At 38.3% G+C, this 26,873-nt stretch overlaps 2 protein-coding genes across 2 annotated transcripts; both read right to left on the reverse strand.

Annotated features, from left to right (window-relative positions):
• Positions 1-251: 251 nt before the first annotated feature.
• LOC141426351 (inactive hydroxysteroid dehydrogenase-like protein 1) lies at positions 252-26,346 on the reverse strand. The gene is made up of 6 exons (XM_074085198.1): positions 26,004-26,346; positions 7,290-7,412; positions 4,784-4,894; positions 3,375-3,595; positions 1,445-1,672; positions 252-1,261 (listed from the first exon to the last, which is right to left on the reverse strand). Exons 1-6 carry the CDS (start codon positions 26,164-26,166, stop codon positions 1,154-1,156), a joined length of 954 nt encoding a protein of 317 aa, XP_073941299.1. The 5' UTR covers positions 26,167-26,346; the 3' UTR covers positions 252-1,153.
• On the reverse strand, positions 11,148-16,229 carry LOC141426350 (uncharacterized). Its single transcript, XM_074085197.1, has 3 exons — positions 15,921-16,229; positions 14,657-15,590; positions 11,148-12,860 (listed from the first exon to the last, which is right to left on the reverse strand). Exons 1-2 carry the CDS (start codon positions 16,042-16,044, stop codon positions 14,662-14,664), a joined length of 1,053 nt encoding a protein of 350 aa, XP_073941298.1. The 5' UTR covers positions 16,045-16,229; the 3' UTR covers positions 11,148-12,860; positions 14,657-14,661.
• Positions 26,347-26,873: the final 527 nt, after the last annotated feature.

Genomic DNA, 26,873 nt, shown 5'->3' on the forward strand with positions numbered 1-26,873 from the left:
CTTTAAGATATGCTCCCTTATAATCCCTTGAACTTCCCTTCTTAGTGTGTTTTTTAGCGAACAAATATTCTATTATATTACGATTCCACGATTAGATTAGGTGAGTACCTAACCTAACTACTTTATTTTCTTTCTGATTATGACTGCTCTACTTTGTTTTAGGGCATGAGACCATCGTGTCGTGATCGACCAAGATATCAGTTCTGACCAGGAATACTACATCCATAGGTGAAGGAAATAACAACCCATACTTCATATTTAAAAATTTAATTATAATTACAATCACATGGCCCAGTATACAGTAAATTTGTACTAATGGCTTGTTCACACCAATGAGCATTGACTTCCTGGCACATCAGTGTTGATTTGGTTTTTGTTGCTTCACTCGTTCTTCTAGGACCAGTAAAGGGGTATTTGGTAATTGGTAACCATCGTAAGGTATATTATTCTTCTTCATCAATCATCATCATCATCCGTGACCACGCATCATACGGTCTTTCAGTCAGTTAATCATTGATCATTATGAATCATTTTCAGATAATCGCACCAACAGATAGTTTCCATAAGGCCCAAGTTTAATTTCCACAGCCCTTTTTGCACCAGCACTGGATATCAGCCATTTTGTGTAAGTAGGTACTTAAATTTCACCATGATCGCTTTGTTTATCTCTTTTTAAGCAAATGAAAAGAAAAGAGATGTACTGATCTACAAACTAAATCTAACCATGCAGCTGCTTAATTATCACCATCATCATACTCGTATCGGTCGTAGGACGTCCACTATTGCTTCGGTTGGCACCGGCATGCATCCACCGTCAACCCGCGGCTCTAACCAGGTCATCCATCCATCTCATTGGTGGTCGTCCTACTTTGCTTTTCGGCCCCAACGGCCATCTGTTCTCCGTGCTATATGGCTTGCCCATTGCTACTTTAACAAGCTAATTCGCTTGGCTATGTCAGTGACCCTCGCTCTCGCTCAGAAATGAGAAAAATAATGTAAACATAATATCTTCTCACTTCTGAGCTCCTTAATACGTCTGGCGTATTACCATTTTTCTTTTCGCTCAGTGCACCTTAATGTATTGGCCTAATGGAAAGGATGTACGAAACATTAAAGCTGAAGTTAGCACTGGTGTGAACAGAAGATAAGTTGTCTATTTCGCTTTATTGAGGTTCCGTAGGTATTCATCTCGTAGATTTTGGTTCAGCCAATGGCCGATCTTGGTGCGGAGCCATACGGGTGCCAGATTCGTGAAGAAGGCCTGGAACATAAGTTTTTTTATATTATGATATTTTCTCCGTATTTGAGCAACCCAATTGACACTCACTACGTTACATACATACATATATTAAATATTCAGCAAAGCTGAAGACAAGGTCAGCCTTCCTGAACCAGATAGTTTTTTAGCTCTTAGGACTAAACCACCGATACACAGAATACGTACCTGAATCCCATGAACCCAATAGCCATTAGTGTCATGCACCCTACCGATCATGGCCACGGCATACTTGGCGTAGGACTCCGCCGTCGCAATCAACGGCCCTCCGGCCATGACCCTCTCTGAGAAGGAGTTCATGTTGGTGGCCACGAAGAAGGGAGCCACGTGCTGAACAAAGATGCCCTTCGGGGCGTACTCTTCGCGGATTGCGTGGGTGAAGCTTCTGACGTAGGCCTGTGGGAAAGAGACAAAAAATAAGATGGCATTCAATATACAGTAGATAAGTTACATGGATAATGGAACCGGTCTATTTCGAATAACTTATTGGAGCAGGCGTTACTTTGCGGAGGTCCATTTCAACTAACTAAAACAATTACTACTTTGCTCACCCGCGGCCTTATGATAGCTACCTACGTTTATGCAAGAAATGTGTGTTCATGCAGGTCCTCCACCTCCACACTATAACACACACAAATTACACAAACCCATCTATCACCACCACCACACTACACTGACGCGTTTCGAACTCAACCAGAGCTCATCTTCAGATGAACAACGGTGAACGGTGTGATCCCGTTGGGTATGGAGTTACGAAATTGGGCACTGTTGTTTATAATGCAATTAACGTCAATAAAGACCGCGATGTAGTCAGCCAAATATGTGGTCTTCCACCTGGTGGTACCTATGGGTCTACCCTAAAGTTGATAATCGTTTGTATGTCATAAAACAACAATGCCAATAGACGCGTCTGTCAACTTGAAAGTTCGACTTTAGCGACATATTTGATTTGATATTTGATAGGAACTTGTTTAAAAATTGATAGACCACTTATTTGGCTGATTATCATCATCGTCATCATCATCTCAGCCGTAGGACGTCCACTGTTGGACATGGCCTCCCCCATAGACCTCCAGTCGCTTCGGTTGGCAGCGGCCTGCATCCACCGTCCCGCGGGTTTAACCAGGTCATCCGTCCATCTCGTTGTTGGACGGCCTACGCTGCGCTTGCCGATCCGCGCTCTCCACTCGCAAACTTTTCGGCCCTAACGGCCATCTGTTTTCAGTGCTATATGGCCTGCCCATTGCCACTTCATCGAGTCGATCCCACAGAGAAGCCTCAAGCATAGCTCTCTCCATAGCTCGCTGAGCAACTCTTTTAATATTTTTCATGTAAAATCCCGGAATTTCAATTTTTCGAAGTAAAAACAAAATGTTTGCTATCTTACAATCAACAATAGCTGGACATTTTAAATGTTAAATGTAGACGTACGTTTACCACAGGACATTCCGTTCAGAATATACCATGACAACTTCATTAGAAATTGGACGCCCACGCGTCATTATATTAGGGGCCACCAAGACGTCCATGCGTCCATGACACTGATTAGGGGCCACCAAGACGTCAATGCGTCAATGACACTGAATTGATGAAATTACTAAGAGTTTTTGAGCTTCACGATTTAAATGGGTCCCGACTGTTGAACTTTAAATTAGCTACTTAACAGAGTTCTAGACCACTAGACTTATTTTCTTCCTTTTGTTTTGGCAGTCGGGTTTTTTGATTTTTTTTAATTTAATGTTTTATTTTACACTTTTTTTATATTTATGTGAAAACGGTAGATTAAAAGTATTATAACCCATATATATTTAAAATGGGCTAATTATTAGCTTTCATTTGATACCCATATTGTTACAATACAACTTTTTTTTTCAGTCCTCCGCCATTTTTTTTTTCGCAGACGCCATATTGAAATAGTATATAGCCTATGTCACTCCGACGTTATGACGAATCCAATGATACCTCAAATGTTAAAATCTTTCTAGCCGTTTAGGCTGCAGCGAGGACCTAAGAAATGGACATACATACCCACATACATACATACGCTCGAAAAACCTAACCCTCCTTCGGGCAGTCGGGTAATAATTCTTTCTTTCACCTTGGTTGCCGCATAGACGGACATGAGCGGGAACGGCTGCAGCTCGCTGCCCGAGGACACGTTGACGAGGGCGCCGCGGCCGCGCGCCACCATGCCCGGCAGCAGCAGCCGGCTGAGCGCCGTCACGGCGCCTGCGTTCACCAGGATTATGTCCAAGGAGCGGGAGAGCGGCGCGTCGCAGAGCTCCACGGGAGCGTCGTAGTTCAGACCCACGTTGTTCACTAGAAGAGATGTGTTAACGCCGTTTAAACTGCAAGCAAAGCGCTCGGGCATGCGACAAACACCTAGCGCCTCACTCGGCTTTACGACACCGACACCTATCACACATATCAAAGGCGTATTATAAAGTTAATGATTATATCATGGACAGGGATATTTGGAAATAATTCCGATCCGCATTAGCGATCCCTTTAAATAGCGAACCTACTGTGTTAAAAATAAAGTTGTGTTAAATACTTCTGATGTATACATATCATTTAATAATATTGTAAATCTGTTTTAAAAAAAAATATATATATATACCTCGTTGAGTTTCTTGCCGGATTCTTCTCGGCAGGGGTTTTTTCGAACCGTCGGTAGATTTTTTTTGACATTCATAAGTGCTTGTTATAGCCTAAATTGAATAAAGATATTTTGACTTTGACTTTGATATCTACTTTTTTATGTAGTTTTTTTTATTATATACTGTAAAGTTTGAGTCAAGTTTTAATCATCTCCTGATCTTCAACACGCACCCTTGCATCGAGATTGACGCCTTAACAAGATGTACTCGTACATGTACAAGGTGTTTTTAATCAGGTGTGAACAGATTGTTGGGTTAGCTTGACTAATCCAGGCGAGGGTCGAAGGGGTGCAATGTTAGAGAGAGAGATAGAGAAATATTTCATAGCATATATTCGATATAAAATAGTACATTGTGCATTAAGGGGCGTAAGAAAGGGATTACTAACGAGAGTCCCAACCATCTGGAACTGCTTGAAGCTTTGTAAACCAAATTACATCTACGTCGTTGGCAGACGGGCGCGTGTTTCGCTACTGATTCGCTAGGTAGCGTGCGCGAGGTTGTAAACCAAGTTCCAACCAAGGTCACCTCAAGGTCAAGGTGCAGGTGGTAGGACCTTGTGCAAGGTCCGCCCGGATTGCTACCACCATCTTGCTCGCTAATCCTGCCGTTAAGCAGCAGTGCTTGCATTGTTGTGTTTCGGCGTGAAGAGTAAGACAGCCGGTGAAATTACTGGCACGTGTTGGCAACGCGTTTGCAATACCCCTGGTGTTGCAGATGTTTATGGGCGGTGGTGACCTCTTACCATCAGGAGATCCACTTGCTCGTTTGCCTTCCAGTCGTATAATAAAAAAAACCTCTGTGTTGTGTGTTTACTACCGCCTGGAACTGCTTAAAGCTTCCATACCTAAGATTCCAATGTCCAAGTCTTTGAGCTCCTTTTCAATGTTCTGGTATATCTCAGCTCCGTTTGAGAAGTCTGCTACTATAATCTTCGTCTTCACGCGATGAGTTTGTTCTGAAATGTGTATTAAACTGGTTAATGAAAAATGACAATTAGAAAATGCGTTGTTCGTTAGTATCTTGATTACCGAGCTTCGCTCGAGCTACTCGATGTTAAAAAAAAAAGGCCAAGAGCGTGTCGGGCACGCCCAAAATAGGGTTCCGTAGCCATGCGAAAAAGTTAAGTAAGTAATATTTTTATAAGGATTTCGTTTTTTGTACGGAATATTCCAAGTTTAGGTATATTTTATCCTATCCACACTATCCACACTATTAGACGAGAAAAAAAAATCACCCACACTGCGTCTACGGGAGGTATCCTAAAAAATTTTCTTTGACTGATGTATATTCATATGCCAAATTACAGATTTCTAGTACTCTAGTACGCGGACAGACAGACAGACGGACAGATATGGCGAAACTATAATGGTTCCTAGTTGACTACGGAACCCTAAAAAGGGGTGCAGTTCAATCGGTATACAAACATTTTGTATAATTTCAATCTGTACACAAACGTTTTGCGTAATAAACTTTTAGCATATGAGTAACGAACATAATTTTGTTTTAAGTACCTAACGTTTAAATAGTTAATTTAATTATAATACTCAATTTTTATAACAACATTTGCTTTTAGGTATATTAACATGACATAGTATCATAATCATACCTATAACATACCGCATACATTAACCTTAATTTAATTTGTACATATGCCACGAATGTAAAAAAAACTGCGTGCTAGCCTCCTTTGTTTCAGTTAACATTAATAACGCTGATAAAGATAAAATTACAAAAACATATATAGCCTTAAATAAAGCCTAATAAAGGTCAGCATATAGCCTTAAATTTTGGATGGATCCGGGACAAAACATACGAAAGGTTAATGATTAGGTACATTGTACAAAAAGTGGCCACCGGAGATCGAATATTATATTATTATATTCAATCTAGGAAGTGTATGAATACTAATTTCATTTTATGTATTACGCAAATCTAATGATAAAAAACCGCTGTAGGTATATGTACAATCAAATAAACGTAAGGTTTTTATGGCCTTACTCAAGTAGGAAGTACCAATCTAGACGATAATCATTATAATGCACTAGCTGGTGCCCGCCGCTTCGCCCCCGATTTAATTTTTTTTTTAATTTTTTTTTAATTTTAGAAATCTCCTTTTATAAGAACTTTCTCCTGACAATAGCAAACACAATCAAAAAAGAATTAGCGAAATCGGTCCAGCCGTTCACGCGTGATGCCGTGACCAAGGGAAATAGGGATTCATTTTTATATATAAAAAATAAGAAGATTATGAATACGTAGAGTTGCCAAAATGTTTACAATACCTAGGCTTTGAGCTTTGATACAATAGTGGAAAATATCAAATATTTCTATGGGCGGTGGTAATCTCTTACCATCAGGAGACCCACTTGCTCGTTTGCCATCCAGTCGAATAAAAAAAAAAATTTTCAAAAATAAGCAATATATTAATGAATGAAGTTTGCATTCCGTCTCCTCTATAAAACAGACTCCAAAAAAATAACAAAAAATGGAACCGACTACAAAACCCTTGAAAATATTTTTCTAGGTAGGTACCTATTAGCTCGAAGTCGGTGCCTCAGCACGAGCCACCCTAGCGTTAACCCACTGCACGCCAATGTAAGGCTGCATTTCCACCAGAGATGTACGAGGATGTGTTACGACTTTGCGAGGAATGTGTTTTTCATGAACCAATAGGAACGCTTCATTTACTTATCCTCGCACAGCACCGCTCTGGTGTAAACAGCTGAGTGGAGCGAGGCGAGGAATAAAGCGTTCCTATTGGTTCATGATTCACATTCCTCGCACATCTCTGGTTGAAACGCAGCCTTAAGAGAAGTCTCTTCGTTCCATTCTCCATACAAACGTAGTCCCGGTCTCATTTGAAAACTAGGCAACAGAAATAGACGAAATTTTGTACGTATGGACTAGACGTAAAATTATCTATGCCTGTGGTTTTTCAGATTTTCATATAAATGTGTAATATCAGAATTACAGGAGCTCAAAAGTCGACAAAAAGATGTCAAATTTGCACGAGAATTACAGACTAATTAAGCATTTTTACAAAAATATAAAAAACCACAGGCATAGAAATAATAATTAATATCTTGATTGTAAAATATCATTGATTTCTGTGCTATACTTTTCGTATAATATGAGGACAACGAAACCCAAAATTCAACCGCCCAAATCTTGAAAAGCCTACGCTATCTCGATATAAATAACGGACGTCGTTGCGGAAGGCATGGGGGGGACGGCTGCGAGCGCTTATGTCACGAGCGATAAAGACAGCAATATCCCAAACGAATAAAAAACGCGGCCGCGCGGCCGGCAGGGAAACATTATTAAACATTACCGGCTTATCGGTAGCTCACCTATGTCAGTGGCGACGTTTCGCAGCTTGTCGGGGTTGCGGCTGATGAGGACGATGTTCAGACCGCGCCGGGCCAGCTCCAGCGCGTAGTGCTTGCCGATGCCGTCGGTGGAGCCAGTCACCACTGGAAGTACAAGCGAAAGGTTAGTAATGTTAGGATTTCTCATAGGTATAGATATATACACCGTGTTTTTTTTGATATCCGTTAACTTCGACAGATGAATCTGTTCATTGATATATTGATATTAACTACCTGATTTTTATTTCCAGAACAATACAGGTCCATCTAAAAAAAAGGTATATTAGGTAAGTACAATAAAATTAAATAAGCTAAAACTATAATAAATCTAAAAATGGACTCTGCGGCATGGTATCAAAGATGCTGGCAGCATTTCCCCGGTGGATCGCAAGACTGATGCGTTGAGCGAGGAAACTGTCAGCTCTTCGGTCTCCTGTGGTCTAAGGATTACTACCTGATTATTAACTTTTTCTCGAAATTGAAAAAAAAAAATATTTTTTGCATAATAGCTTCACTTTATTGTTAATTATTAAATTGTAAAATGAACAAATTAGACAACTGACATTGACTTTCTTTTGCTAAATATGTGTGAATCAAACACGGATTAGTTATGGACTTTGAAAAAAAAACATAAATTAAGGACCTTTACGCTGTTTTAATGCTAATAACTAATTATCTTAACTCTTGATTATCTTATAAACAGTAAGAGTTAGGCCACGTGTCTTACAAGGAAGGGTACGCAACTGTCCGACTCCGATTTGATTTATTTTGATATATGTTATAGAGTAGTCTAAAATAACAGACACGTATTTTTTTTTAGCTGCCCAAACTCAACCTGTTTGGAGAAAATGTCCTTCAAAGTACTGAAAATTGACCAAACCTTCTAATTTCTGTTGAGAGATTTGTTCAAGAAATTGATAATTGATTACTGGTTTCGTTATATGTTGGAGAACATGAAAAAAGAAAGGAGGCGTTTCATTTCACCACAAACTCATATTTTATATAAAAAAAACACGTCAAAGTTTCAAACTTTTCGTCGCTTCACTCACTTCCCTTTAGTTATTTTGGCTTAAAAACTTCTTGATCCATGGTCCCGAAAAAAAAAATATAAATCTCATTCTGAAGCCCAGCCGTGGTATAGAGAAAACGTTGACAATCAATAACGGGACGAATATCGCCTGGTGGGGATAACTAATCAAGTGATTTGATCAGTTATCGCGACCACCAAGGGTTAAAAAATTATTAAAGTACATATTACATATATTCGCTATTAAAAAATGGGGGTTGGTGGTAGAAGGGTGAAAATTTAGGGTTTTATGTATTTTAATGCCGAATCAAAAAAATAGCATTATTATTTTCAAAATGAAAAAAAAATTGGGGTGGACCGCCCTTATCACTAAGGGGTATGAAAAATAGCTTACGTCCTATTCTCACACCTACCAAATATACGCAAAAAAAACATATATTGAAATCGGTAGAGCCGTTTCGGAGGAGTTTTGTTATAAACATTGTGACCCGAGAATGTTATTTATATACTTATTACATATACAAGAATTGCTCGTTTAAGGTATTAGATTAGATAGATAACGGAAAGATAGGTACCTATTGTGTTAAGTTTTCATAAAAATGTAACCCGGAGCCCCGGAGCTTCATCTCTTTTAATAAAATCTGCCAAAACAATAATGACGAAAAAAACGCCGCAAAAAAGCTGCATTTTAATCTACCCTCAGCTTTTTCGCCGGTTCTGAGTCATACTCCGACTAACCAACTCATGATCAAGGTTTGCGAGACTGTTAAGATGGTTTTCCACCGGCGAGGCGAGGCGAGACGAGGCGAGGCGAGAATTGACATTTCTATGGCAGCGCCCGCGGCGGCCCCCGGCGGGCGCGCGAGAATGCATACAAATTTCAATTCTCGTCTCGCCTCGGCGGTGGAAAACCACCTTTAGTTAGAAGAAGCCGGTTATGTCATAAAGTTATATGTTTTCGTACGTACGTACCACTTGACCTTGTAGTCGACTCACAGTAATTGTGTTAATTCATATACCATTAATTGTGTTTGTATTAATGTTATGTTATGGGTCAACCACAATTTTTTACAGGTTCAGATAGAACTGACGGTTGTGCCAATTACAAAGTGAGGAAACGGGGTAGAATTCAATTAAAAAATGACACGGCATTTTGGATTTAGATAGATGATGATATGGTCAGGATAATTTTATAAGTACGTGACGAGTACAAATAACGATAGGCGTAGCATAATTAGTAAACTTTTTAGAAAATTAAAAGATTTAGAAAATTTTAAAAAAAAGTTACACCGGCACGAAGCCGCGGGCACCAGCTAGTTACTAATAGTAGATTGGTAAACGAGGGTTGTAAGTGATCAATTACACCCAAGATATTTAGGCGTACAAGCGTGCAAAGCGAGCAAGGGTGCTTATAGTTCGCGGGTGTAATTGATCATTTACAGTAGAGTTGAACACTACTTTGCGCACAAATGTGAGGAAATAAAGAAAAACCGTTATAAATGTATATGCAATTTGTAACATAGCGGAAAAAAAATTATCGCGCCAAACCGTCTTTTTTTTCTAATGGCATCGCGCTCTTTGGCTTTGGCACATTCAGCCAGCACTGGCCAGGAGCATTATGACAGCATGGAGGTTTGGAGGTATGTATTACGCATTACAATCTCCTTGTTTACCAGTTCGTGAATACAAAGGAGCACCATTCGATTTTTTAATTTACTTACATCCCTAAAGATGTAAATCGAATTTACAACACGGATTCACAAGTTAAATGCAACCTACTTTCGGAGAGCTTAAGTGATGAAAAATATAATAAACTACACTCAAGTCTAAACCTCTCTCAAGTGCCTATTTTTGTCCATGACATTTTAATAATGTTGCCACTCAAATAAAAGCCGGGTTCAGCTTTCATTAGACAGACTCTAGCGTAGGCCCTATCTAAGAGGAACGTGAACTCTCATCTCAACATGCAGACTTTCGCAAGCCGGCGCGGTCTCGGTAACAATCTTCTGTCATTATGTCGCTCAGACAACGATGTGGTTTTGTGGCCTTTGGAGGCAAAGTTGCAGTTTACAGTCTGATGACTGATTTAATAGCTTGATGTAACAGACGCCAACTGCCCCCGAGCAGGGTTACTAGATGAAGAATTCAAAAATCCGAAAAATCCTGACAAATTCATGTCCTTTAATTATTATTATTTAATCGTATGGCATTAGAAATATGTGGGCAATCAGAGAACAGCTTTGAGCTTACTAAGCCAGGCAGCCATTTATTTATTTATTTTATTATTCATGTCCTTTAATGATGGCTACAGATAGGTTTTGTATACTACACACAATTTGTTTTCTACGATACTGGTAACTGGGTAATAGGAACTAGAAATGATGTAACAAAGAAGTAGAATTTTCTATTAACGTGTAAAAAAGTATAGTTGTCACAATATACTACAATTAAATCAAGTCAAATTCACAATATTTATAGGAAACTAGATTTTTTTCTCCGTGCAGTTATCTCAGACTACAATTAAAATTGCTTTAAACTTTCGTGATTCTCACTCACTATTTTCACAACCGCGATTTATCATGCTAACAACTACTCGTTTGTCACTTGTATGTTACTCGTTTGTTGCTAGTATGTTACTCGTTTGTTAGCGTGGTATATAAGTGCCGGTTGTAGTAGGTAAATAAAAAAAGTCATCAGTATTCTACAATAATATATATATAAAACAAAGTCGTGTTAGTTACACCATTTACAACTCAAGAACGGCTGGAACATTTTTATGATTTTTGTGTTTTTAGATTTGTCTTCGTCAGGAATAGAATAATAAGTATTAAAAACATTGGAAAATTGTCGAAAAAATAAAATGAAGGAAAAAAAAATTTCCCTTACAAAATGTTACATCCCATCGATACGGTAAATTCCCTTCAAATTAAAGAAGGTATTTAAGTTACATAGGTTTCGAATCGACAATATAATAGATGATCAAACGAACTTAACAAGTGAAGTTCGATCGATATTATATGAGTACGCTTCATTCGAAGATATAAAGACAACATGTAGTACTTTTAATGTACTGGCAACTTCGCACTTGTAAAATAATAAAAAGTATGAATTTCCGTTTCCTGTGGGTATCTACCTATGCGCTGCTTGTGGCGGCGTGCCCTCATTAGTTTAGAGAGTAGGTGGATACCTACAGCACAAAATTTTTGTTTGGGTAATGGGATGGGTTGGGACCTTATATCTTCGAATGAAGCGTACTCATATAATATCGATCGAACTTCACTTGTTAAGTTCGTTTGATCATCTATTATATTTCGTCGCTTCATTCTTCAGATATAAAGACAACATGTAGATGTTTAGAGAAAAAAATTTTGTCAGATAAGAAATGCATAACAGAACATAACCTTTATTTTCATATTTATCAAAGATAATGTTTATCAATCAAAGTCAGTTTAAATCTTAACAACTGTAAAATCACTTTTTAATCTAACATAAATCACCATAAGAATCTAAGATGTATTACGTCTCAGTACGCATTTTGCAAAGCAAGCCTCGTCTTGTTTTATTGGTCGATGATAGAACTTTGCGAATGTTTGAGAAGAGATAGACCAGCCGGCGGCCTTCCTGATGGTGTCTAGGGAGATACCAGAAGCATGTGCCGTGGATGTGGCAGCATGCCTCGTGCTGTGCGCGCTGAATGTCGCCACATCCACGCCGCTCTCACCTAGTACCTGCTTAATCCATCTGCTAATAGATTGAGCAGAGGCTGGCTTGTGTGGTTTCCGGTATGTCAATATGAGTTTATTATCTGTTAGCTCAGATCTTAATTTACTTGTAACGAATATATAGTCTTCTAAGGCGGTGGCCGGACATATAGCGCGATTTTCCTTAAAATAGGGTAAGTAAAGCACTGGTTGCTCACGTCCATGTGCAGATGTTTTAATAACATCCGTAATACCAACTTCGATACCATTTGAGCCCACGACGATATTTTGCAGCTTAATAAGCGAAAGGGTCTGCACTCGATGTGCAGTACACAGTGCTAGGAGAACGACCAATTTTTTGGTAATTTTTTCAATTGGTAGTTCTCGATTAGGGACCCAATTTTCAATATAATTGAAAACTAACTGTGGGTCCCATGTACTGGAATATTTTGGCAACGCTGGTCTCGACTTATAAACACCCTTAAGTAGCCGCTTGATTAGAAGATCGGAACTTAGGTCACTACTTAATAATAGGGACAACGCTGAGCGGTGATTGTTTATAGAACCGTAAGCATCCCCGTTATTGTATCGTTCTGTTAGGAAAAGCATTACATTTGGAGATGTCGCTGTATAAGGGTTCAATTTATGAGCCTGACAGAACTGCCACCACGATTTATACGTTACGCCATACTGCAGTAGAGTATTTTTAGAAAGTGATCCGATCATTAACTCTAGGGCTACGTCTGGTGTTCCTCTGGATGAAAACGCTTTCCTGAGAGCATCGCGGCACCCAGGATAAGCTGTGTCCTCGAGTGATGTGGAGTCCTGAAAGAGTACGAATGAAAGTTGGGTGTAAAATGTATAATACTCGACCGCAGCATGCTTATCAGCAGTGGAAACCATGGCTGAGATCGCCATATTGGGAATACTAAGATACCCTCAGCCTCGTCATTTATAATTTTTTGAACACATTTCAAAATTAGTGAACATGGCGGAAAGGCGTAAAAATCTAAGTCTTTCCAGTTCAACGTGAATGCGTCTACAGTGAAGGCGTCTGGGTCTGGTTTCCAAGCGACATACGTTTTACATTTGGCATTGGTGCGAGAAGCGAAAAGATCTATTTTTGGCTCACCGAAGGCTATCACTAGTTTTTGAAATTCCGAGTTTGTTAACTGCCATTCTATATCAGGATTCAATCTTCGCGACTCTTGGTCGGCTTCTACGTTATCCTTTGTATTAATATATGATGCAAACAGCCATATTCTTCGCTCTTCGCACCATTGCCAAATAGTCCTTGTTAAGTCAGTCAAATGAGGGAAACGTATCCCACCCATTCGATTGACATAACTAATTGCTGTCGTATTATCGACTCGTAACAATATATTGCAATTTTGTTTGTCACGAGCGAAACACTTAAGTCCGAGAAAGACAGCGAGTAGTTCGAGATAATTTATGTGAGAATTACGTTCGCTATCTTTCCAACCCCCACCGACACGAGTGCCGTTGCTAAAGGCACCCCAGCCGGTTTTGGAGGCGTCTGTGAAAATTTCGAGGTGGAAATTAGGTATTGTAAGCGGGTTAAATGTAGACAATATATTATTGGTCCACCATTGTAAGTCTGGTAGAATAACTTCGGGCAGCTTTATTTTTGTATCGTAACTTTGATATTTCGTAAGGGCGAGAAATTTCTGCCGCTCCAAGATCTTGGTGTATAGCCAGCCGTATCTTACAGCTGGGCAAGCAGATGTGAGAACGCCTATTAAGTGGGCAAGGTCTTTTATCGTACACAGCGGCCTATGAGAAAACTTTTGTATCAATTGCAATATATTGTTTCGTTTGTCTAACGGAAGCGATAACGACATGTCGATTGAGTTAAACCTGAATCCTAAGAATTTGCAATCCTGCATTGGTAGTAAACAGCTTTTATCGTAGTTAACAACGAAACCAAGGCAGTTCAGTAATCTAAGTGTTTCATTAACATTACGTGAACACTCCTCAAAGGTATTACCGATACACAATAGATCATCGAGGTATATGACAGATTTATGGCCACGGCTCCTTAAATTTGTTACAACCTCTTTCATGATTTTGGTGAAGGTTCGTGGGGCTGAGGACAAACCATATGGCATGGCCGTAAACTCGTATGACAAATTTTCAAAATGAAATCTAAGATACTTTCGATGGGATCTAGCTATAGGCACAAGAAGGTATGATTCTTTTAAATCTAAAGTGGCCATAAACCCATTAGAAGGTATCATTTTTGACGCGGTTCTATAATCTTCCATTTTAAAATGGTCTTTAACAACATATTTGTTTAGACGTTTAAGATTAAGTATAAATCTATGGCCACCACTAGATTTCGGTGCCAAAAATACACTGGATACAAATTCATCAGGTCGGGGCTCACATTCTGAAATCGCGCCAAGTTCCAATAAGTTTTTGATAGCTATTTCCATATCCTGTTTTTCTTTAGCTGAAAAACAATTACGTGGGGGATTAGCTTGTACCGCTTTCTTGACAAAAGGTATGCGATAACCGTCACGAATCCAATTTAGGATAACAGGGTTTTTAGTAACACCTAACCAGCATTTGTAGAAATGTTGCAATCTGCCGGCATGTACCTGGGTTACTGTCGTATTTTTGCACGTTTGCTGGTGGTAGTCGCACTCGTTGAGCGCGTTGTCGTCGTTGGCTGCGCTGCGAGGGGCTGGCGGCGATACGGGTACGGGTATGGCGTCATTGTCCGGTAGGTCGAGGTGTGCCCCCCCCTGCTCGACGATGGGAAGCGAGGAGGGCCCGACCAGTTTCCCTGTTGACGAGGTCGAAGTCCTGAAGACGATGAGTTTGACGTGGCCGGCTTTTGAACGGAACTCTTTTTAATTTGTAGGCCTTGCTTCTCAATTACTTTCGAAGCTTTAATTTTTTCCGATAGTTTTTCTCCGAAGAGGGTTTCGTCTCTATCTTGATCCTGTATAACAGACAGGAACGCCTTATCAAGGCCCGGAGTTATAAGCTTAGTTCTTACTTGTGTCTCGACGAAGTGGAGGTCCGAAAGGATTCGGCAACCATCAGATAGGATCTTAACGGCTTGCACCTTGTCGTCACTGGTCAATAGTGTATTCATGGCTCTATTGATGGCGGAAATGCCTAAGCCGAGTTGTTCCTGCTTGGCCTGTATTTTTTTATCTCGTGACCTCACAGTTTCGGCAACGGCGGCAGATATTTCCGCATTTAAGGTCGGTGCCCTTAATAGTTTACAGTTCCCGGGGATACTGTATTCTTTCAAAAGTTGTTCTTTTGCGTCTTTCGGCATGCCCTTCTTTAGGATAGGGAGCCACCGTTGTGCCAATTTCTCGTGAATATCTGGGCCATAAGCCGGAGTGTCGTCAGATGGGTCACCGAGAGCCTGTAACATCTCAGGAGCGAGTTCGGGCTCGAGTACCGGCGTGGCGGTATTTTGTGTGTCGCCGCCGGACTCGGGCGCCGCGTCCGGGTCCGGCTGTGGGGGTGCCGAAGTCGTGTCATTGTGTTCCTCTGTGTTTTGTGCTCCGTTATCTAAAAAACCGCAAAATGAGGGTAGTTTTATAAAGGAACGAGATCAAGCAAAGCTACGCGTTACGCGTCTAAATTAAAGTTAGATATAATGTTATAATAGTCTCAGCGATCGCTGGAAGACTTAAAACCATCGTGCTGACCCACGGGCAGCCTCCTGGCTATTTTTTACTGCGTCGTGCTTAGCCATCGTGTTAACCCGCAGTTAACCTCCCGGCGAGCTTATAGACGTCTATATGTTCGATAACAATCTAATAACGGAACGGAAAAGGTTTGCACAATGCACGTAGCATTTTTAATTACTTATTAACGATTTTGTGTAGGTAGACTCACCCGAATTTTCCTCGGAGTCCGATGACGAAGAGTACACAATTACACGACGAAATCTTTGCTGTTGTAACTTCTGAATTTTTGCTTTGTATAAATCAATTTTATCTTCTGCACTTCTTTTAGACATCGTGGAAAACGTTAAAGTTTTTTAAGGAAGCGTGCGTTCGTTGCCGCGCACAAAAAAAGAATGAGGGCACGCCGCCACAAGCAGCGCATAGGTAGATACCCACAGGAAACGGAAATTCATACTTTTTATTATTTTACAAGTGCGAAGTTGCCAGTACATTAAAAGTACTACATGTTGTCTTTATATCTGAAGAATGAAGCGACGAAATATAATATCCACAATATTCGGAGTAATGGCGTATTTTAGTTGGTACAGTCGAATTCATAAACTTATGAGCAAATATTTGATCAAAAATATCTGAACACGACTCTATTGCTAACGGCGTAGAGTCGTGTTCAGATATTTTTAATAAAATTTGGCTGTTAAGGCGTGTTTTATTAACTGTTATTGCTGAAATTAGACCCAAGCCGTAAGCTGTAAACCTGTTCATTAATAATAGACTCCATACTGTTTTACCTAATTATCTCCATGCATTCCAGAACATCGACACAAAACCCTTTGCCGCAATAATGTAACACTTCATATGAATCTGAATATTTTGCATAAACTTAGCTATCGTAAGGTCACGGTCAGCAAAGATATTCTTTTAGTTCATTTATTACTAGAGTTACCTCGCATGAACTATTAGATGAAGCAGTTGAATTGAAAGTCCGGGATTTTAACTACACTAGTCAAAACAAAATCTAATTTTCTCAATAGCCCTTAGGTTGCTCATGCTAAGTGTCGCAATATGTGTAGGGTTGACACACCGACTATAATCTTTAGAAGACATTATGATGAAAGTGTTTGGTATAAATTTGAATACAGTCAACATCTCTTTGCAGAGGTGGTTTGCACAGAGGAAGAAGCGCAATTTTTATTTCGGAGTTTCAGAAATTTTAATGTAGTGAAAAACAAAATCATCCTAAGAGCTCTCTACTGCCGGGTGACAACTGAACTGTGAACTTTTCTTATGTTCGTAAAAGTCGTCATTGTCAATTAAACTGTCAACTTTTCATAAATAAAAACAGCAATATAATAAAGGCACAAGACTTTATACAGCAAATTAAAAATAAAACTTAGTGTGACACAGTTTAATTAATTAGAAAGGTTTTAGCTAAAGAAATACCCTTTTTAAAAGACATTGTTAAAAAAATTCAACTTGTTGATTCAGTTTTAGATTTTTGAGAAAAGCAATATATTCGCCTCGCTCTTCCAGGAACTGATCCGTACCAATAATCAGCCAGCAATACCTCCAGGTAAATGTTGTAGTGTACTATTCTTCACTTATTTCACTAACAGATAAACAGATAAAATAAGAATGTCCGCGTTGACAACCCTAGATAAGTGCCATTGACCTGTGTGCGGTAACGCGACTCAAACTGATTTGCCTAGATGCAAAGGTTGTGTTTTCGCGTGCTCTCTGGGTTTCACTGAACGTAGAAAACAGCAGGGCTACTACGAAACTCGAAACTCGAAGTTCGTGTAGTGCGGTCCCTCTGACACTTCTATTATTTAATACGAGAGCGAGAGGGACGGCACGATACGAACTTCGAGTTTCGAGTTTCGTAGTAGCCCAGCGGGGAAGAGGGTCGGTGGATGACCTCTAAAATTCGAAATAGGAACAAAAAATCATTGTATCTTTTTATCTTTATAAATAAAAAATAATCACCGAAATGTATGCGCATAACTTCTGAACGACGGCACCAAATTGGATAATTCTTGTTTTGTGTTTATTATTGTCAGGTCAGGACAAGGCTTGTGTGAAACAAAAAATAATAAAAAAACCGGGGCGGAGCCACAAGCAACAGCTAGTTTAACATAATTATGGTTCCGAAACCAAAGGAAATAATCTTTTCTTAGAGCAGTTAGCTTCATTACAGACAGCGCTGGGAAAATAAATATACGTAATACGTGATGTAACGAATATTCGCATTCGCATTCGCGAATATTCGCATATTTTTGCATTTTCGCATTCGCATTCGTATTCGCAAAATTTCTGCGAATGTTTTGCGAATATGAATATCAGAAAAAAATACAATTATTAAATAATAGATAGGTTAATAAAATCAAAATTCATTCATTTCTTATGTTTTTTATACAAGAAATGGCTTAATCTCGTAATCACATTATCAGTCTTCACTTAATCATTTGGTATTATTTATTTGTTTACTAGGTAATTCTCGGAACTAAATACAAACTGAACGCACTTCGTTCGAACGGGACTGCCATAGGCAATTTGGCGCCAAAACGTAAAACTGAATATTCAAAAAATGACATACGTTACATCACTCGTATGGCTTTTTATTAACCACATGTTTAAGCTCACGTTTCAAGGGCCGGCGTCCATAACTCGCCTTATGTTATGGGCGTCCATGGGCATCGGTGATTGCTTTCCTATAGGCAACCCGCTTGTTCGTTTTCCCATATGTATACAAAACGTGATATTTAATTTTTCTTAACAATCGTCAATAGGTAGCCTAGTATACATAGGTATATAATTTACAAACAACTATGGCATTTAGAAGTGGACAAATACAATAGATTTTCACTTTCTACTAGGTACTTTCACTAAGAAAATTAACATAACACGCATGCATGAGTTAGTTATACCGTAGTACAGTCAAATGCAAATATAGAGTGCAACAAAGAGTTAAAGTTGAAGATGCCACAGTGGTACAAAATACCAATATCTCCTAAGAGCTGGTTTACACTTATCGGATGTCGGGCTCGGATTTTAATCGGATGTTCCCTTCGATCACAGAAAAAGTCCTTTCTGTGATCGAAGGATGTTCCAGTGGCAGAGCATTTTATATGAAGCACTTTCTACAGAAATTACAGGGTTTGCTCACTTTTTTTACCCGACTGCCCGAGGAGGGTTTGTTTTTCGAGCGTATGTATGTATGTATGTAGGTATGTGGGTATGTATGTCCATTTCTTGGATCCTCGCTGCAGCCTAAACGGCTACACGGACTTTAACATATGAGGTATCATTGGATTCGTCATAACTGTCGGAGTGACATAGGCTATATAATATTTCAATATGGCATCTGCAAAAAAAAATATGGCGGAGGAATGAAAAAAAAAATTGTATTGTAACAATATGGGTATCAAATGAAAGCTATAAGTTAGCCCATTCTAAATATATATGGGTTATAATACTTTTAATCTACCGTTTTCACATACATATATCAAAAAAAGTGTAAAATAAAACATTAAATTTAAAAAATCAAAAAACCCGACTGCCAAAACTAAAAGGAAGAAAATAAGTCTAGTGGTCTAGAACTCTGTTAAGTAGCTAATTTAAAAGTCAACAGTCGGGACCCATTTAAATCGTGACGCTCAAAAACTCTTAATAATGGGTCCCGACTGTTGAACTTTAAATTAGCTACTTAACAGAGTTCTAGACCACTAGACTTATTTTCTTCCTTTTAGTTTTGGCAGTCAGGTTTTTTGTTTTTTTTTAATTTAATTAATACTTTGGAGGTCAATTTCACCGAATAAGTAGGTTGAGTTTGGGCAGCTAAAAAAAATACATGTCCGTTATTTTAGAATACTCTCTAACATATATAAAAATAAAATATTTCGGAGCCGGACAGTTGGGTACAACCTTTCCTTGTTACAGTACTTTTTTTTTTTTATTTTTGGCTATACTTTGCGATTGAGCCAGCGTACTTCCATTCTAGCATGGTGTAGGTGACACTTATGCACGTTTCGTTTTACTCAAAAAAAGTTGCTGTGGTCTAAATATATAGAAGTATATTTCATTTGTAGCCTGAATATAACTGGAGAAAAATATTTGAACATAAAAAACTATGTTATACGAAATAAATTTAACCTTTCAGATTTTATAATCAATTAATAAAAATCAAAGCACAATTAAGTGAAGAAACGTAATATGCATGTAACGTAACTCCAGACTCATTTAGTGATGGACCTAATGGATTCTTGTAAACTCCGTTTAGCCTTACTAAAGTGGAAAATAATATTCCAACCTAGAATTTCACTAATATTCTCATCAAAATTAACGTAATAATCTGTTTAATTATGACATTAATTATACTTAATTAAGATATAAATTACTCGTTTTATCGAGCCAAGTTACGACACTATTGACAGCTGTCACCCGCACCATGCTACAGTGAAAGTACTGTAGTTTACGGATGGCCCCTAAGATGCGGTACGGCACGAATTGCAAACTCCTAACCAACAGATTCAATATTCACCGATCGTAGGTTTACCTAAACCGTCTTCCGTGAGTTGATCAGGTTGATCAAACACGCATGCAAAATATTTGCTTCAATAAAACGGACTTGTTTGTCATCCGACTGGCTCTACCTGCGTCTTCAATAACAGGTACTAAGTACATTAGTATCATAACAAATATTAGTGCGACATCATTGTTGTTTTTTACAAGATCGTATTCGTATACGACAAATAAACCGAATTATTACGTTTTACATCATAGCGACTGACTTTGAGACGCACAGTGCTGAATTCTAGAATTTGGTAGACGTAGAATTAGGTATATACCTACTTACGAGTTAAACCGACAACGAATTATTACAATTAAAAAAATGTATGACCTAGAGCCCACTGCACTTAAATAATAGGTATAGGTAGGTAGGCACTTTAATAAGTTAGTAAAAGTAAACAACCTTCAAGTTCTGCATATGATCTAGCTAGCTTCACATCATCTGGATTGGCCCAAGATACAAATCATACAGGAACTGTTAGTTATTAAGAGCTGTCACCTATTGTTATTTTTAAGGGAACATACAACATAATGGCCAAGATCAAGTGAATTATGTTTTTTTTTTAATATTTAAAGAATCGACTTAAATATTTATTTACTCAAATAAAAAAACAAAAGAAGTACAGATTAAATTAAATAAAATAATACTAATAAGAAGAAGACAAAGAAAACTTACCTAAGAAATCTTAACTACATATATCTAAGATGTTACTATAAAAATAAAAATTATAAAAAGAAAACCCCGTCCAAAAGATCTGCCTGTGGCAGAGTTCCCATGATGCTGGCCCCTATGTTTTATTGTCTTACCCTTCGATCATCAAAAGGTTTTACCATCGTATTAAGTAATTCGTATTTTGTCATCTGTTCAGTACCTACAGTAGATAATTTCTAATTTAATAATTTCAGTTCAGTGTCTTTAGTAGATTCATTATGGCCATGGCCACAGAATGAATTTTCGTACAGTAAGCGCTACTGTAATTTCACGAAGTAAAATTTAATTGAGACGATATTGCATATTATGTAAATGAGTAAAAAAAAAACAACAAGTAGTAAGTACCTATATGATGTTTTAAACTGTCGTAAGTATATACACATACAACTATCCTAACCTTGAAATACATAAATAAAAAATAAAAATAAAACAATTATTTAGAGCAGTCCCCTTAGGCAAGGTAACAATGATGCTGACAGCGTTAAAAGAAAATGACTTTGCCAATTGACTTTGACATTTTTTTTTTTTAAGTTTCCTGCATAAATATATTCGTTGACCTGTACCTAGTTATCAGTAATCAGAAATTTATCTGGACCTTGAACATTGAACAAACATTGGATATCGTTATCACATTTACCCAATAAACCATTCTTATTCTTACATTTTCTTATCCAAAATTACCAAAGGTTGACTAAACCAAGCAAGCAAATCAAAATATTTTGCATCTACGAGTAGAATTGAACTTTGTTTTTTTTCAGTCATGATAGGTAAATATGCTAATTCAAGTCCAAGGTTCACGATCATTGATTAAAATGACGAAGCAAATGAATGAAATTAATCTATATGAAGGACATGGCGTCGGTGTCTCATATCCATATTGGTTTTTATTTGGGACAATACATTGACATGATCAATCCTGTCTCAGATTTAAGGGTCACCGTGTGTATGTGTCGTGACATACTGCAATAAGGCGTTAAGTAAACAACTGAAAACCTGAAAGTATTTGGTCAAATCCAGTCTAAAAATTTAGAAATGCAACATAGTTTTTCTCCGAAAAACGGCAAGCTAAACTACAAATAAAATTACTAGTGTAGAATTAGGAATAAAATAGGTAGAATTATGGACTTATTTTACTTGCTTCGAATTTTGAGTTGAACTCTATTTATAATATAATGTTTTCACCACACTTGCTCGTCAATGACGTTATTTCATGCCTGTATCTACTAAAAGACAATGGCCTCAATTGTTCCCGCGCGGTCGCAGGAATTATGGATTTACGCAGTGTGGATTTACGTATAGTTTTCCTCCCCAAGGAAGTTATGACTTTATAGTTTTTAAAAGTTAGTAGGTAGGTACGTCATTTCAGACTAAAGAGGTTTCAAGTCAGCCAACGTTTTATTTAGGTACATCTTTAAAACTTAGATACCACGCTTCATGAAACTTCGTTATTTTTATATTTTAAATTTATATCAAATTGTATTGCAATAATGTTAGTAAATATTTTTTTAGCGTGTTGGAATAATCTGGCCGTAAGACAGACTGTCTGTTGCGATTGGACGACTTTATACTTACATAGCTTTTATTTAGTTTCACCTGTCCCGTTGTCTGTCTGCAAGTTAAATTTGACCAACTTCCAGTAGTCATGATTGACTTGAAATTTGGAATACTTATGTAAATCACCTGACAATACATTAATAGATTATTAGTGATAGTGACATCCTGGTAGTTCAGCCAGGATCGTCTCCGCAGGACGGAATTCTTCAACGGTTAATAGCATCGACTTGATATTTGGTATGCAAATGTAGTTTGGGTGACAATGCAAGTACAGTCAACAAAAGTACAGTCAGCAAAAAAATTTTGTATTAAAAATGAAATTTTTATGGTTACTTTATTTTAGCATTAGAAAGAAGGTAAGTAAGCGATCTTGACGTGACTTTTTATTAAAAAACACTTGAAAAATAAGTCACAGCAAATATTTAACAATTAGCAAGGACATACCCCATTTTTCTAATGATAAAAAAAACGAAGTATAGGTCGAGTAGGTAAATGTAGTTATTTAAAAAAAAAAACTAAGTAAGTACAAGAATAAACTGATGTTTATGTCTTCGTTGATATCTTTTTCTTATTTATTTCTTGTTTTGAACAAGAAAATAATTTGAGACTCACTCATATTCATTCATATTGCAGAGCGGTGGCGCGCAGTGTGCGTTTTGCAGCAGCCGCCGTGTCGCGTTGCTCCTAGAGGAAGAGCTACGAATTAGCCCGAAACATGTCGAGCTGAACTCGATTTAAGACGTGAGCTATCCGGCTTAATTCATTAAATATTTCTTGTTAATGCTTGTAAGTAGGTAGAATACTTACTTCTGTATTTCCTGGTTTTGGATGCAAAGACAATTTGAACCCTGTTGTACTTAAGTTCGTGGAACTGGCATTATACCTAACATTAACAGATCCCTTTTATGACTCGTGTTGAAACCTCGGAGACAGCTAAAGAATTGCTTAACACAAAGAACGTGCGACGACACGAAGAGCATACGAAGCACCTACCGAACGTTACGTAACTTAGAAGCATCCATCTCAATAGCAGTGCCCTTAGTGTAAGTTTTCGGTTACAAAATACGTCTCGATCGCGTTCCTACAAATTGAGATTTTAACGCGAACGCGATCGAGACGTATTTTGTAACCGATAACTTACACTAAGGGCACTGTTACAAAATACGTCTCGATCGCGTTCGCGTTAACATCTCAATTTGTATGGAAACACGAACATCGCAAACGTTCCGATAGAGGCGCTGTTCGTGTTTCCATATAAATTGAGATTTTAACGCGAACGCGATCGAGACGTATTTTGTAACCGAAAACTTACACTAAGGGTACAGTACCACTGCCATGAGTTTACAGTGACGTACTCGATAGCACGGCGTAAATTATTTGTATGGAGAATTATAGAGCGCCTCTACAAATAATTTACGCCGTCGCTATCGAGTACGGTCACTGTAAACTCATTCAAAATTCAAATTCAAAATTCAAATCATTTATTCAGTAAATAGGCCGCAATGGGCACTTTTACACGTCATTTTTTAAACTACCAGCGCTTTCGGAAAGACCATCATTGCCAAGAAGAATGCTAAAACTTGGTAGTGGTACGGAGATTGTTAAGATACAACGTCGAACGTCGTCGATTCCTTATGCCCTTCCTATCCATCATTATTATCATCATCAATGGCTGCGGCTTTAACCAGGTCATCCGTCCATCTCCCTGGTCAGTTGGTTGGTCGTTCCTATCCATTATATACTATTCTATATACTATATAATATTATAAATGCGAAAGTGTGTTTGTATGTTTGTCCGTCTTTCACGCCGTAACGGAGCGACGGATCGACGTGATTTTTGGCATAGAGATAGTTTATGGGCCGAGAGTGACATAGGCTACTTTTTATCCCGGAAAAATGCACAGTTCCCGAGGGAACAGCGCGCGATAACCGTATACCACGCGGGCGGAGCCGCGGGCAAAAGCTAGTAATATTATAAATGCGAAAGTGTGTTTGTATGTTTGTGTGTTAGTCCGTCTTTCACGCCGTAACGGAGCGACGGATCGACGTGATTTTTGGCATAGAGATAGTTTATGGGCCCGAGAGTGACATAGGCTACTTTTTATCCCGGAAAAATGCACAGTTTCCGAGGGAACTTCGCGCGATAACCGAATACCGCGCGGGCGGAGCCGCGGGCAAAAGCTAGTACATATATAAAATCAGTCGTGATACAATACATCGTAAAACTGTAAGACACCTAATGAGGAAGTCTTGAGAATGGTTAACGAACGGAGAACTATAGATGCTGCGGGAAAATGATCGGGCATTTGATAAGATACGACGGCTTCTTCACAACAAGATTGGTTTTTTGGAATCTTTTTGTATTTTTTATTTCAATTCCAAAAATTTTGTTACTTTTACGGTCATCCCGTCGTGTCGTGTTGTGTTCTTCACAACAATTTTGGAAGGAAAGATCGAGAGGAAGAGAGGAAGGTCGACGTCGTGTCGTATCAAGAGGTCAAGAGGATGGCTCAGAGGAGGGATGACTGGAAGATACTCCACCGACAAAAGTACGAGTAGGTATAACTCTTAAGTTAAAGAAGAAGTACCGTTTCAACATTCGAAAACAGTATAGGAATTACAACTACTCTACTCTAGGTAGTCGTGACCACGGCCACTATAATGTGGTCGAAACGTCGAGGTATTACTCGGGTGTTTTAGCGTGATAAGTCCGTTTGTGGTATTTTGACTATGACTGAAAATCATGAAAGTTTAAAACGTTTAGGAATGACCTAACAACTTATTCTATATGAATTATGAGATTAAGTTATGAATAAAAATATGAAATCGTGGATACTCTATGAATGTCTTACTGTCAACCTTATGCGATTCCGTTACTAGTATATCTTTAAAGAAGTTATTGTTGCTGGCAACACAAGATTTTGTTAGCGTTAATGTTGGCAGAATTTTTTTTCTCTTATACATCCGGTCGCCCATCGGCCATAATATTGTTTCTGCGTCTAATAAGACAATTCCGCGTTCTATTTTTTGCTCTTTTCAAACTGTGTAAGTGTTAGTGTTTTTCATAATAAATCTTCATTTCATACAGTGCACAGACTTTTCTTGGGAAGAAACAAAATCACAATTTACAGTCCACTCTCCCAACAGTTAATATTTTCCATAATAAATACTTTAATTATACATATAGGTACAAGTTCTTATCCAAAGTTGTTGCTTTAAAGATAGAAGAGAAGGTCAGGTTTTCAGGATGTCGACGTCCTTGCAATAGAAACGCAATCATTTGACTAAGAAAAATGATAATTAACATAAGTCTTGCTACTTAATTTATCCTCTGGGTCAAATATAAACTAACCCGGTAACTGCGGACAACTTAACAAGTTCCGGAAGCTAAGCTAACCTAGCAAACCTTAACATCATAAATAGAACCTAGAAAGCAGGTAAATATATAACTTGACTCACCCGCCCAAGGTCCAAATCGCTGTGACAGGGGCTTTACTTCCGTAGGAAGGAAGAACGGCATCAAATACGACGATATTAATTCCAAAGGAGTCCATAACATATCAAGTAAAGATAGGAAAAGCACTACAGCTCCAAATATAGCTAATAAAATTATTAATGACATGGCTGACTTCGTAAAAGCAGTTACGCCAAAGAAAAAAAAACTAACATACTTTACCGCACAAGCAGTAAGTAGAAGATTTTCTTTCTAAATTTCGAATAAGGAATGTTCTGTAGTTTGTTTACGAAGAGCGCTAGTGACCGCGTCACTTTAGCATCGCGGATCGATGCGTACTGAGTGAATGAATGGATAGATATTCTCGGTCTTTTAAATATCTACATCTACAAGCGCCTACAGATAAAAAAAGTTCATAATACATATGATTGATTACTTGCTATCTTGATCTCTTGATAGTGTTTTAGAGTTCCGTTTCTTGTTCACTACTTACCTTACCAGTTGTTACTTGAAGTGAAGTATCCAGCCATCCGTAATCCGATGACATACATAGCTTAATAGCAAAAATATTTTCATATAGCGGGCCCATTTGATACGAACATAGTGTTAAAAATATACACAGCTGTCCGTCTAGCATAGCCTGTCCGTCACAACAACAACAAAGGGCCTACTCCGAAGTTCGAAAATCGAAGTCCCTCTCGCTCTCGAATTAGGTAAATAGTATTGTGTCAGAGGGACCGAACGACATGAACTTCGACTTTCGAATTTCGTAGTGGCCCCGCAGGTCACAACTCACAGTGCTGTGTTTCAGAAGCTGTATTTAGATTAGACTGATAATATCAATTAATTTATCATTCTACTTTGTTCGCGATCGC

This window comes from Choristoneura fumiferana, chromosome 3, assembly GCF_025370935.1.
Source record: "Choristoneura fumiferana chromosome 3, NRCan_CFum_1, whole genome shotgun sequence".
In the NCBI taxonomy this organism is placed as follows: domain Eukaryota; kingdom Metazoa; phylum Arthropoda; class Insecta; order Lepidoptera; family Tortricidae; genus Choristoneura; species Choristoneura fumiferana.

Coding starts and splice junctions, on each gene's coding strand:
- LOC141426350 (XM_074085197.1), bottom strand. CDS start 16,044: ATGTCTAAAAGAAGTGCAGAAGATAAAATTGATTTATACAAAGCAAAA. Junction 15,591..15,920: donor GGACTCCGAGGAAAATTCGG/GTGAGTCTACCT, acceptor GCGGTTTTTTAG/ATAACGGAGCACAAAACACA.
- LOC141426351 (XM_074085198.1), bottom strand. CDS start 26,166: ATGTCATTAATAATTTTATTAGCTATATTTGGAGCTGTAGTGCTTTTC. Junction 7,413..26,003: donor GCGATTTGGACCTTGGGCGG/GTGAGTCAAGTT, acceptor TTGTACTTCCAG/TGGTGACTGGCTCCACCGAC. Junction 1,673..3,374: donor CCGTCTATGCGGCAACCAAG/GTGAAAGAAAGA, acceptor TCTTTCCCACAG/GCCTACGTCAGAAGCTTCAC.